The sequence below is a fragment of the Elgaria multicarinata genome, chromosome 10 (assembly GCF_023053635.1).
Source record: "Elgaria multicarinata webbii isolate HBS135686 ecotype San Diego chromosome 10, rElgMul1.1.pri, whole genome shotgun sequence".
NCBI classification, from domain to species: Eukaryota; Metazoa; Chordata; class Lepidosauria; order Squamata; family Anguidae; genus Elgaria; species Elgaria multicarinata.
In genome coordinates, this window is record NC_086180.1 from 44,257,514 (window position 1) to 44,270,038 (window position 12,525).

The 12,525-nt window shown below is 40.9% G+C and overlaps 1 protein-coding gene across 1 annotated transcript in view; it reads right to left on the reverse strand.

The window, feature by feature from the left end:
• The window catches only part of SLC7A11 (solute carrier family 7 member 11), an 83,266-nt gene that overhangs the window by 50,826 nt on the left and 19,915 nt on the right, over nt 1-12,525 (reverse strand). The window contains exon 4 of the mRNA XM_063135236.1: nt 3,449-3,574. Within this exon, the coding sequence (XP_062991306.1) occupies nt 3,449-3,574 (126 nt within the window). The remainder of the gene's footprint in view (nt 1-3,448; nt 3,575-12,525) is intronic.

Sequence of the window (12,525 nt, forward strand, 5' to 3'; positions counted from 1 at the left end):
TAGAAGTTGCAAAAAGAATTTTCTTTGTGGAAATACATGAAGATTGTCAGAAAATTTGCTATGGTGTTAAATTTCTGCACATGCATCCTGTAAGATTTTAGCAATATTCTTCACATAAAGTTATTTTGTACACCTTGTTATTAACCTACATAAAAGGAGTAAAAAAAAATATTAGTGGGAGACAAGGCAGTTCAATGATGATCACATCTTTTGCTTCTGAAGAAAGTTTGACTGCTAATTCTGTTTGTTTTTGCAAATATCAGGAGCCAAATTCTGATATTTGTTTTATTCCAGTTTTATTTGTTATTGCTGAAAACAATGTGAGTTTTACTCAATAACATAAGCCAAAATTCACACTGATTTTCATCAGGTTTAATCAGAGAAACTGCACCTTTGCAATATTGATACAGCCCATAATTCAGACTAGGCCTAGACTGAGGATTGGCAGGCATGACCAGCCAACGCCCAACGAAAGTTTGGGTGGGAGCCGGCAGTTGTCTTTGGGGAGGAGCGTAATGAACGCTCCCCCATTGAATGCAAGGTCACGTGGGGGCCTGGAGGGGCTGCTCTATATAAGCAGCCCTCACCAACATTTGGGTCGCTGACCGCACCCTCCCTCCCTCTTCTAGTATGGGATTAGCCAGTCGCTCTCTTTGGAGGGGGGGCTAAGTAGGATTTTTTTCTCTACAGGGTTTTTGCCTACTTCATACTGGAGGTTTTATGAGGAAGGGTGAATAACTAGGTAAATTTGTGGCAGGGATGTGTGGGAATTATATGTTTAGTTAGGGCGGTAAGCACACTGGCACCCGTTTTGGGTGACTGGCATATCCAGATGGCCTGCTCCGCGGGGGGCTTCGCGGCTCACATGTCAGGATATGGTGTGCCTTTGGAGACCCTCCGGTTTCATCTACTTGCTGTCGTTATGGCAGCGAGTGGGGGTGCGACAGGGCGGTCTCCCCACACTTGCATAAGTGACAGATAACCAGGGAGCCGGGTTAACCGGCTTCTGGCTTAAAGTGTGGCTTGCCCTTAATGACAGGCAAAGTAGCCTGAGTTAGAATTAATTCCCGCACTGTCACATGAAGATCATGGGAGGGATGTAGTTATGCAAATATAAATAAAGAGGCCCAAGTTTTATCCAAGCTCTGTGTCTGCGTCTTATTTACCGCTTCCTCCTCCAAACACAAATGAACTCGAGTGAATACTTCACCACATATAAGAGTTTAGTTGGACAATAGGGTATAACTACATGAGTGTACATGAATGGTGCTTTACATGTACGTCAGATTAACAAACGTGGTCCGTGACATAGATGATTGCAGTGTGCTATCCAAAAGTTACAGCCTAGCTCTTGTGACATCCCAGGCAACTTGGCACTCATCTTGGATGTCTCAGAGGATGCTGTGTGAAGCTTTTCAGGTGTTATAGAAAGTGCTGTGATTACCTTACCCTTGGTATAAGAATATAAGCCATCAACCTCCCATAAAGGTTGTGCTGCCTTAGGGTTTGTTTGTTTTACTGTATAAGCAAGGGCCAGAACTACACCAAGCAGGATATTGCACTATGAAAGCAGAATGAAAGCAGTATATAAGAGGCAGGAGCCACACTACTGCTTTATAGCGATGTGGAAGTGCACTGACAACTGTTGGGGCCCCTTGATACATACCATATACCACTTCCATAGTGCTATCTGGCCTAGGCTGCCCTTTCAATGAAAACAACCTTTTTTAAAAGCTCAGGAAAACACTGGCCCAGTAAATCGTAATGGGAAAACATGATTTCCCATTCTGAGAATCTACCATGAAAATACTTTGACTTTCACTTTGCCCCCTCCCTTCCTTCTTTTCATGTAAGGTAAGCAAGTTTAAAGCTTCCATTTGCAGTTTTTCCCAAACTGCAGTTTTCCATTACATCTGAAAATGGGAAAGTGTGATTTGAACAAAGTTAGTCATAATGGCCTGGTTCAGACAACACGCTAAACCATGCTGCTTAACCACAAAATAGTTAATGTAATGCATTAAGGTCAATGCATTCCGTTAAACATTTTGTGGTTAAGCAGCATGGTTTAGCATGTTGTCTGAACCAGGGCAGTGTGGGTTGAGATCCTGGCTAGTTAACTAACTGTGGCTTGAACAACCCAAAGTTCCTGTGTTGGGATGTAATAGGAACTGTGGCTTGTTCTAAAACTGCAAAAGGAAGCTTAGCATTTTCTCCCCTTGCACACAGAAGAGGAGGGAAAGGGAGAGGAAGAATGCAGGCCAAAGTCTTACCACAATTATCATCATCATCATCATCATCTATTGCATTTGTATTGTAGCGGAAGCTTTCTGGGCAGTTTACATACTACTCTGAGTGGTTTACATAATGCATTCTCATACATCTGAACTAGACTGAACTAGACTGTAGTGTATCTCTCCTCTCTCATCTCACACTATTGCCCCGCTCGTGCTCTTCGCTCCTCTGATGCCATGTTTCTCGCCTGCCCAAGGGTCTCTACTTCCCTTGCTCGGCTTCGTCCATTTTCTTCTGCTGTCCCTTATGCCTGGAACGCTCTTCCAGAACATTTGAGAACTACAAGTTCAACCGCAGCTTTTAAAGCTCAGCTAAAAACTTTTCTTTTTCCTAAAGCTTTTAAAACTTGATTTTGTTCTGACTTTATACTGTTAGTTTTACCCTACCCAGTGCCTGTTTACCCTACCCTGTGCCTGTTTGCTTTCTCTTCCCCTCCTTATCGATCTACTATGATTTTATTAGAATGTAAGCCTATGCGACAGGGTCTTGCTATTTACTGTTTTACTCTGTACAGCACCATGTACATTGATGGTGCTATATAAATAATAATAATAATAATAATAATAATAATAATAATAATAATGATGATGATGATGAAGGAAAAACCTTCCATAATGAAGGAAGAGTGTTGGGACAATAGCAAAGAAAATAATATGAGATGTTAGTCCACTTAAATATTGGAGGTACTGATTATGGTTAGCATTTGTTTAATGAGATATTAATATGTATGAAAAATCTGGAAGTGAAGCCCTATTGAAATGGCACAGGGGATAATGTGTACCAGTTATTTACACTGCATTGAGATTGCCCTTCGAGCTTCATCCAAATCTGATGCACATCCCAAATGCCCAACAGTTTTGGCATCTCAAGTGGCTTAAAGTACCCTTCCAAGGTATTTACACTTTTTGCTGAGAAGAGCAACTCATTGGTCCTTCGTTTCAAAATTATGGATCCCTCATCAGCATGCCGCTGTAAATATAACTACTCTTCTCAGCATACTTCTACTTCCAGTTATTTACATGACAGTATGAAGCTTAAGTAGAACAAGCAGAGACTAATTAAGAGATTTTGCTGGCATAAGCACTATTTGGTAGGGGCAAGGGTGGGAAGGAGGAGATAAAAGCACTTAAAATAGCATTTACTTTTCAGTTCATACCTTTAATTAGCTGCATAACTCCAGGGACTATAATTATCAAAATTGCTACGAGCTTGCAAAAGGTTAGGAAAATCTGGATGCGGGCACTCCAACTGACACTCATGCTATTCAAGACCATTACAATTGCTGGAGAGGGGAGAAAGAGAGAGAAAGAGAGAGAGAATAGTTAAAGGAAAGTGCTGCTCATCTGTCCAAAAGCACCATAAGCTTCATCGAGGGAGAGCGTCCCCCAGCATGTATTCGGGGCATTTGCAAAAGAATTAGACCTTACCTTTCTTAAATGTTTCCTTCCCTGGCTTACTTGCAGCACACATTTTTCATCTTCTCACATTCTCCTCAATATGCCTTTGCTAAAACAGTCCCCTACCCCCAGCCCACATTATACCAGCTATAAATCTATAATGTACAGCCTTTCAACAGAAGACATTAAAGCTTGCCCCTTACTGGTAGAACTGCTTGGCATTGCTAACTGATGGACTGCTATAACTCAGCCTTCAAACTGAAAATTAATTTCACATTCCCTTGCAGTTATAATCTTTGTTTGATTTAATGGCAGATGTGTATGTCGTTTGGGGAAGGGAAAATAAAGAATGAATTGGGGGTGGGGGTGAATCAAGTCTTCAAATCCTCACAATTATGGTCTCTGCAAAACATTCCCCTTAAGCTCAGTGTTCATGTTAATTTCTTCCTACTGCTCTGCATCCTCCTGGGGGTTGTTTGTAGTTTCCTCTGAAGAGATGCCTTAAGTAGGGAATGAGCATTCATAGGGATAGGTATAAGAAACTTCCAGCTAATCCCTTAAGGTCCACCACTATAAAGATAGTAGCAGTCCCTGGCCCACATGTAAGCAAGCAGATGAAGGTCTATTATACCAGTTCAGTATTTTCCCTCCCTGAAAACATAGGCCTTAGCTAGACCTAAGAATTATCCCAAGCAAATGGAGGGGTCGTCCCTGCCTGCTCCTGGGATCCCCTATGTGTCATTTGGATGCACAGGGATGATCCCGGGACAATCCCATGACCATAGTTTGTTGAGGGTGCCGAGAATCCTTGTTAGAGTCCCTTCGGGGCAGGGAATGACTTTAAAAAAAACCCACTTTCATTATCTAATGAAAATAAGACCAGTCGGTGTACATGCAGTCAAACAATATTTGCTGTGTTGTGCATACGTTTTCTGCAGTGACATTTTCACCCAATAGTGCATGCATAGATTATTTCACATGTGAAACTAATGGGAAACAATGGGCTCATCTGCACCAAGCAGGATATTCCACTATGAAAGCGGTATATAAAAGGCAGGAGCTACACTACTGCTTTATAGTGATATTGAAGTGCACTGCAGGATCTACACTACTGCCTTATAGTGGTAATGAAGTGCGCTGACAACTGTTGGGGCCCTTTGACACATCTACACCAAGAAGGATATAGCATTATGAAAGTGGTATGAAAGCAGTATATGGGTATGTGTCAATGGGCCCCAACAGTTGTCAGTGCACTTCAATACAACTATAAAGCAGTAGTGTGGCTCCTGCGTTTTATATACCGCTTTCATACCACTTTCATAGTAGAATATCTGCTTTGTGTAGATGAGCCCTAAGTTGTTTGTTTGCACATACTGAATACATATACTGAGAATCATAGAATAGCAGAGCTGGAAGGGGCCTACAAGGCCATCGAGTCCAACGCCCTGCTCAATGCAGGAATCCACCCTAAAGCATCCCTGACAGATGGTTGTCCAGCTGCCTCTTGAAGGCCTCTAGTGTGGGAGAGGCCACAACCTCACCAGGTAACTGATTCCATTGTCGTACTGCTCTAACAGTCAGGAAGTTTTTCCTGATGTCCAGCTGGAATCTGGCTTCCTTTAACTTGAGCCCGTTATTCCATGTCCTGCACTCTGGGAGGATCAAGAAGAGATCCTGGCCCTCCTCTGTGTGACAACCTTTTAAGTATTTGAAGAGTGCTATCATGTCTCCCCTCAATCTTCTCTTCTCCAGAGAAACATGCCCAGTTCTTTCAGTCTCTCTTCATAGGGCTTTGATCATCCTGGTTGCCCTCCTCTGAACACGCTCCAGCTTGTCTGCGTCCTTCTGGAATTGTGGAGCCCAGAACTGGACACAATACTCTAGATGAGGCCTAACCAGGACCGAATAGAGAGGAACCAGTACCTCACGTAATTTGGAAGCTATACTTCTATTAATGCAGCCCAAAATAGCATTTGCCTTTCTTGCAGCCATATTGCACTGTTGGCTCATATTCAGCTTGCGATCTACAACAATTCCAAGATCCTTCTCATTTGTAGTATTGCTGAGCCAAGTATCCCCCATCTTGTAACTGTGCCTTTGGTTTCTATTTCCTAAATGTAGAACTTCGCATTTATCCCTATTAAATTTCATGAAAGACATAAATGCTTTGCAGGCATTCTCAACTAGGGTTAGGCGAATTTTCCCAAGTCCTTTTCATGCTCTGCTCACCAGACTCTCACCATTTGCCTGACATTGGCATGTATGTAGGGCAATCCACCAGATGATCAGCAAGGAGCCAGCGAGAGCTCGTGTCTTTCTTTCTTTTGCCTTTCTTTTTTCCCACAAGCTGTGATATGCACAAATTTCACACTGTGAAATTTGCACAATTGTGAAATTTGCACTGTGAAAACACAATTTGCACAAGATCGCAGCCATAAATACAATTTGCATAAAAGTGCAGGCATAAAGGACCATTTATGCCTGCAATTTTGCACAGATTGTACTATTGTACTATTTACAGCTGCAGATTTGCACAAATTGCAATTTCTGTAAATGTTCCCAGCCATGAATTTGTGCAAATTGCACACACACAAAAACAAGCAGAAAACTGCAATCTTGCCTGACTCCACATGAACTGAGTCAAGCCAGCCCAGGTATCCATGACCTGGCATCCAGGGGGCCAAGCTTGCAAAAACGCACCAAGCTCCACTCCCAAACCAGATTCGTCTAACATCCCTATTCTCAACATTAGGACAAGCTTATATAACCCACCTCCCAAATGTCTCCAAGATCCCAGTTACACCATAGATCTTTGCATGTTGTGTAACTGCGCTTGACTGAACACACTTAACGAATATCTGAGATCAGAAACTGCCTTATAAGGAAAACCATTGCCACACAGACAATTTAATAATTTACAGCACATATGGGATAATCCAGAGGCTTGAAGATTAGCAAATAAAACAGCCTTCCACATCTGCCCTGGTGAAATTGTAAATCTAGAATGTCAAAGTGCTTGCATACTAAAAAAAATGTAAATAGTATATTGTTGTTTTGTAGATCACACAGTTGTAATCACATGTACACAAGTAAGCATGCAAATGAATCTTTCATGGGCAATTTCCTATATTCTTTAAGAAGATTTATGATGTGTGGTATTTCTTTACACATCTCACCAGCTATGTTCTTCAGTATGAAACAGTAGAGTTCATAACCTAAGGATTAATTTAATCTCATGTTGGTAATGGCTTGATATTTTTAGATTCTCACTGAATGCCTCTTTAGTTAGAATGCCAGAAGCAGAGAGAGATGAAAAAACCATGGTAATGGGGACAGGCCATCTAGCAATCAGATGTGGTTTAAAAATTTAAAAAGAATTTAAATGTTGACATTCGTTAGCAACATGTTTGTTTTCAGCCGAAATGCAGAATGGCAAATGTTACCATCCTACCTGATCACTGAGGTCATCAGAAGCATGCTCCTGGTAGTTCCACATGGACCTATGGCCTGATTGGAATCCACCAGGAGAAAAGACTTTAGTGTAGTGGCCCCTTCTCTGTGGAACTCTCTGCCCCTGAAGATCAGGCAAGTGCCAACACTAGGCTGCTTTTGTCACCTCCTGAAAACAACACTGTTTCAAGAAGCCTTCATCAACTGACTAGCCACTGTTTTTCCGGTTCCTTTGATTTTAATTTGAACATTTTAATTTGCTTTTTTAATCGTCTTTCTTTTACTGCTTATACCTATGTTCACTGCTCTGGAATCTGTGTTAGATAATTGAGCAATATATCAATATTGAAAATGAAAATAACAACAACAACAACAACAAGAATATGCAAAGGGACAAAAAATACCAACTTGGGGTGTTTCCATATGAGGTTTTTATGGCACGGTCACCCTGCCTCATTTATAGAATTTTGCAGGTGATTCAGACAATGCCATCTTCCAGTTATAACCCATTGTTTCCTCAGTCTTTTTTTCCCAGGAAAAAAAATCCATTAAGAGGAAAAGATGGAATTGCTGCTAGGAGCCTTCTGTTTGGAAGCACCCTTTATCTTTTAAAGTAAACATTTAAGTATGAAGAGTTCAACTAAACTGCCTTGAACACTATTAAACAATTCAAGAATGAATGGCCAACCTGAGCCTCCTTTCTTGTGTGAGAACTTACTAGCAACAACATCTTTTTATAATGCAATGACCTGCCTTCCAGAAATACATGCTAGATTTCCTGTTAGATAATAGCTAGTGAGAAGCTGAGTTATGAGAATGGCAAAAGTTCACACAGCATCTCGTAGCCTTTTCTTTTGAGCAATCCAAGGAATGAATCACAAATCACTTGTCCTAAGTGAATCATTCTTATTACAACAAAAAATCCAGCATCTGTATGAGCACAGTTTATCAGTGTTTATAACAAGGCTTGATTCCAAGTTCTACCATGTTCAGACCAGTCGGGAGGCCGCCAGCTGCCCCCGCCATGCTCTTATGGTTGTTTTGTTGTGGCTTTGTAGTCTGACATAAAGAGAGGGGAACAGATAAAGGTGTGATTTAATATTACATCACAACAGGTTCTCTTTTTTAGCTACATCTGTGCAACCAGCCACCTGGATAGTTTGCACAACCCTCTTAACTTTAATGGCAGCTTTTAAAACTTGAGCCCAAAGGCTGAGATGGGCAGCATCACACTACAAAAAAAGAAAGAAAAGAAAGCTGGCATTGCAGATAATTACACTGAAGACAGCTAAGGAAGATGAGAAGGATGGAAGGGATATGAAATCACATATAGTGGGGATAATTTTGGGGTTACACTCCTCAGTCCAATCTTATATGGAATATGACAGGAGTGGTGCTGGTTTTCTACCAGTTCCCAACACTGACACAGGACAGAATAAAAAGAATCCATGCAGAGTATATGAGGTATATGGATAAGGAGGTATGCCTGACAGTATCTAAATTTTTTTTAAAAAAAAAATAGAAATTTGTGTGCAGCAGTACCAAACAAAACATAATTACCTAGGCTTCAGAAATTCAAACGTGCTCATGATTTTAATCCAGACATTCATTATCACAAATATACCAGATTTTGGTACATTGGGGATACATTTCAAACCAGGTTACCAATGGCAGGAATTAGAATTTTATATTGCGGTGCATAGGTCAATAAATAAGAGACGAAACATGTACAGTTTGGATTTAAACAGGGGCACATTTATTTAAGATCTGCAAAGGAGGTGATACCCTATAGGGCATCCAGTAAGGCCTGAAACAGGCCCATCTAAGCTGGGCGAGCCATTCATGGCCCGTGGGTTGGCGCTGCCACATTCGCCCTCCCCACGGGCCTACCCCTTTTGGGGTAGGGAGACCTCTGAGTGGTTGAGAAGAGATGGCCTCAGAGGTAACCCTTATCTCCCAGCTAGGCTGCAGGGCTCACAGCTGAGAGCCTCAGAACTTACCAATCACCATAACAGTGCCTGAATGCTCACCAATCCTAAATTCCTCTCTGGAATGCCTTTACCTAGCCGCCTATAATAAATGTGACCAAACTGAGAATCAACAAATCAACCTATTTAATACTCCCTAATTGTCTTACATTGTGGAGTAGGCAAAAAAACTCATGAGCAATTCAGACCATGAGTAAAAAATTCCTACTTGGTCCCCTAATGGCAACCAGCAAGCTCACATTGCCTACACGGGAGGGAGGGAGCCGTGCAACAAAGAGGAGGCTGGGAGGGGTAAGTCAGCTTTATAAATATAAATAGACCACTCCCAGCCTGATGGCACCATGCAGTGCTCTGCCAATAGCTGGCGGGCACGTCTCCTGTCTCGCCCCCGCCTGCAAAGGCTTCCCCATGCCCAGGCTGTGCCGGGTGTGGCAGAAATGCACTTGTAGCCCTCAGCATTGAGAGAGAACTGTTATAAGCATTAAACACCCAATAAGCTTTCTAAAAATTGTCAGAAAAATATGGATCAGTGCTGGAAGTCTGGTATGAAAAAGACTTTTTATCCAGTCTTGGTGAACGTACACTAAAATAAAGAATTAATGGATGCAGATAATTTACATAGTCGTTACTATACCACAAGTCAATTTGTCATTAAACCCTAAAGTATTTTATTGACTTTTTAAAGGTAAGGTCTTTTAGTTAAAGAGACTCTTCTGTTCTACATTATTCTAGCAGTCAGAAAATTGCAGTGCTAGATACCTGGAAGACCAAAAATACTCCACATTTGTTAAACCTGGGCAGGATCTACATTACTGTTTTAAAACGGTTTATAACAGTTTGGACAACTGTTGGGGCCCAAGACACACAACATATACAGTTTCCAAAATGTTTTCAAAGTGTTTTATCCTGCTTGGTGCAGATCTGGCCCATGAGACCTTGCTGTTATGAATAAGCTTAAATAGAATATCCATGTTAAAAAATGAGAAAAATAAAAATTTAAGTTCCAAACATAAAAGTTTGGAACTGATTTATTTATTTATGTATTTCTTTTATACTAAAATTTCTATCCTGGGGCAATATCCAATTGTACTTCTACACAAAGTACACCCATTGAAGTGAATGGGCCTAGTTTACATAGGACTAGCATTGTATACAGCCCTTGGTTTCCTTCTACAACACTGAAGCTCAAAGCAACCAACATTAATAATAAAAATAGCAAGAATAATACTCAGGAAAGTAATAATCAAGTAATCAACACCACACCACAAAAGTGTAGAATATTTTGGAATGACATATTGCAAATGGTTTTCATTTTCCTTTTTTAGTGAGTGTGTGTGTGTGTGTGTGTGTGTGTGTGTGTGTGTGGTATAAAGGTTTAATTACTATCAGTCAGATGCAAATATCTTTGTGGGCTTGAGTGGGTGGTTGCTGCACAACTCCAGCCACCCTCAAATGAAACTGGTTATCTAGATCTTTTTCAGTCTGGTTTCAGACCTAGTTTTGACACAGAAACTGCCTTGGTCAACCTGATGGAAGCTGTATGCAGGAAAAAGAACAACCTTGCTGAGTCTTTTCTGGACTTCTCAGCAGCTTTGGGCACCATTGACTAGGGTGCCCAGGTTGGTGGTTGGAGATACTGTATTATGGTGTTTTGGAGAGGGATGGGTGTTAAATAATGTATCTGCTAAATAACAATGTTCTACAGTTGGAACAGTTGCAGAAATAACATGTTCTTCTTCGTGGTCTCTGTGCATCACATTATGGGCTCTGTGCCTGCGTGGAGCTGGAACAGTTGCAGAAATAACATGTTGCTCAATAGATCTAGTTCCAATAGAACATTTAGAGTGTGAGCAAAATTGAACGGTGTGGTTGGGTGGTGAGAGTTAGTGTGTGAGTGTTGTTTTTCCTTCCTCCCCCATCACATGACTCCGATATCTACATGACATGCAGAAACCTGCTGACTCACTGGAACAAGTCTAAAAAAACTTTCCATTCTCTATTTTAAGTGTATGGAGAAATTAATGGTGCTGGGTTGTAAAATGCAACAAAAATCTTTGTTCCCATTTTGTTTAAACCACACACACCCCTTCCACAGTGTGGCCTCTGCTAGAAATTGTGTTGCTCTGTGTAGAACACATATTCTTCGCTAAATTCCTCCTGTTTTCTGCTTGCTGGGACGCACTTTAAAAAATACCTGTTATTATCTATTCCAATATTCAAGGGCAACTTATCAATCATTTCTCTCTATAAAGATCATCTGTACAGGACACGGAATAATGGGCTCAAGTTACAAGAAGCCAGATTCCAGCTGGACATCAGGAAAAACCTTCCAATAGTTATATTGGAATTATAACTATTGAGGAACATGTTATTTCTGAAACCGCTCCAACTTTGAAACTTTATTTTAACAGTTACTTCCTCTATCTCCCTATAATTCTCTCCCAACCTCATCTAGCTGCAGATTTTGATAAACCTTGATATTCTTCTCTTTACCTGCTGAAATAATTTTTAAAAATGCAATGAAGTTGATGTTTATTCATGATTTCTACATATGCATGTGTGTGTATGAGTGTGTGTGTGTGCATGAGAGAGAGAGAGAGATGATATTAACATTATCAGAATAAGAATTACTTTCCTTCCATTAGTAGTTGATACCTGATTATTGGTACACTGGAGGAGAAGGTTATTGTTGTTAAAGATAGTGGGAATACGATAGAATCCAAATGCTAGAGCACTGGCCAAATAAAGAGACAATTTCTTTTTCAGTTTTCATATATCCCCCAAATAGTTTTTATTCTTGTTGAGATTAAAGCCTAGGGTAGTTAAACTGTAGCACAGCGTGTATCTCATTGCTACAGTTTAATTTAATGGATCTTCTGTTTATTCCTATTCTCAAACTATTACCCTAGTTTAGTAAGTGATCCACAGAGAACTTTGCTCATCCTAGTTCATTAGGTAACTGAATTGTTCTCCCAGGGGCTTAGATGGTGACTCTTACCTGCATGCTCAGAGCAGAATTGACATACTACCATAGCAGGCATCTTCAAGGGCAAATTGGCTTCCTCTGCAGGTTTTAGCATGCCTCGTACTTGTGTCAACTCAGTTCACCTTACGGTAATTATTCCTTCACACATGTCTTTCAATGTCTTTCCTGACAGCCATATGACTTACACTCAAAGGGCTTCCTAAGAATCCTTCCGTTTCAGTGAAGCAGCAACTCATCCGACTTGCTCAGCACAGCCTCTCATTTGGTTCCCATGGCAACAATTTGCTGTTAACTCCTATCTCCCTCTGCAGGTGTCATTATTTCAGGAGAACTCCACCCTCCTGCCATATCGATTCTTTCTTTTTAATTACTGCATAAAACCCCAGCTTATCTCAAAGATTTTCCCATTACA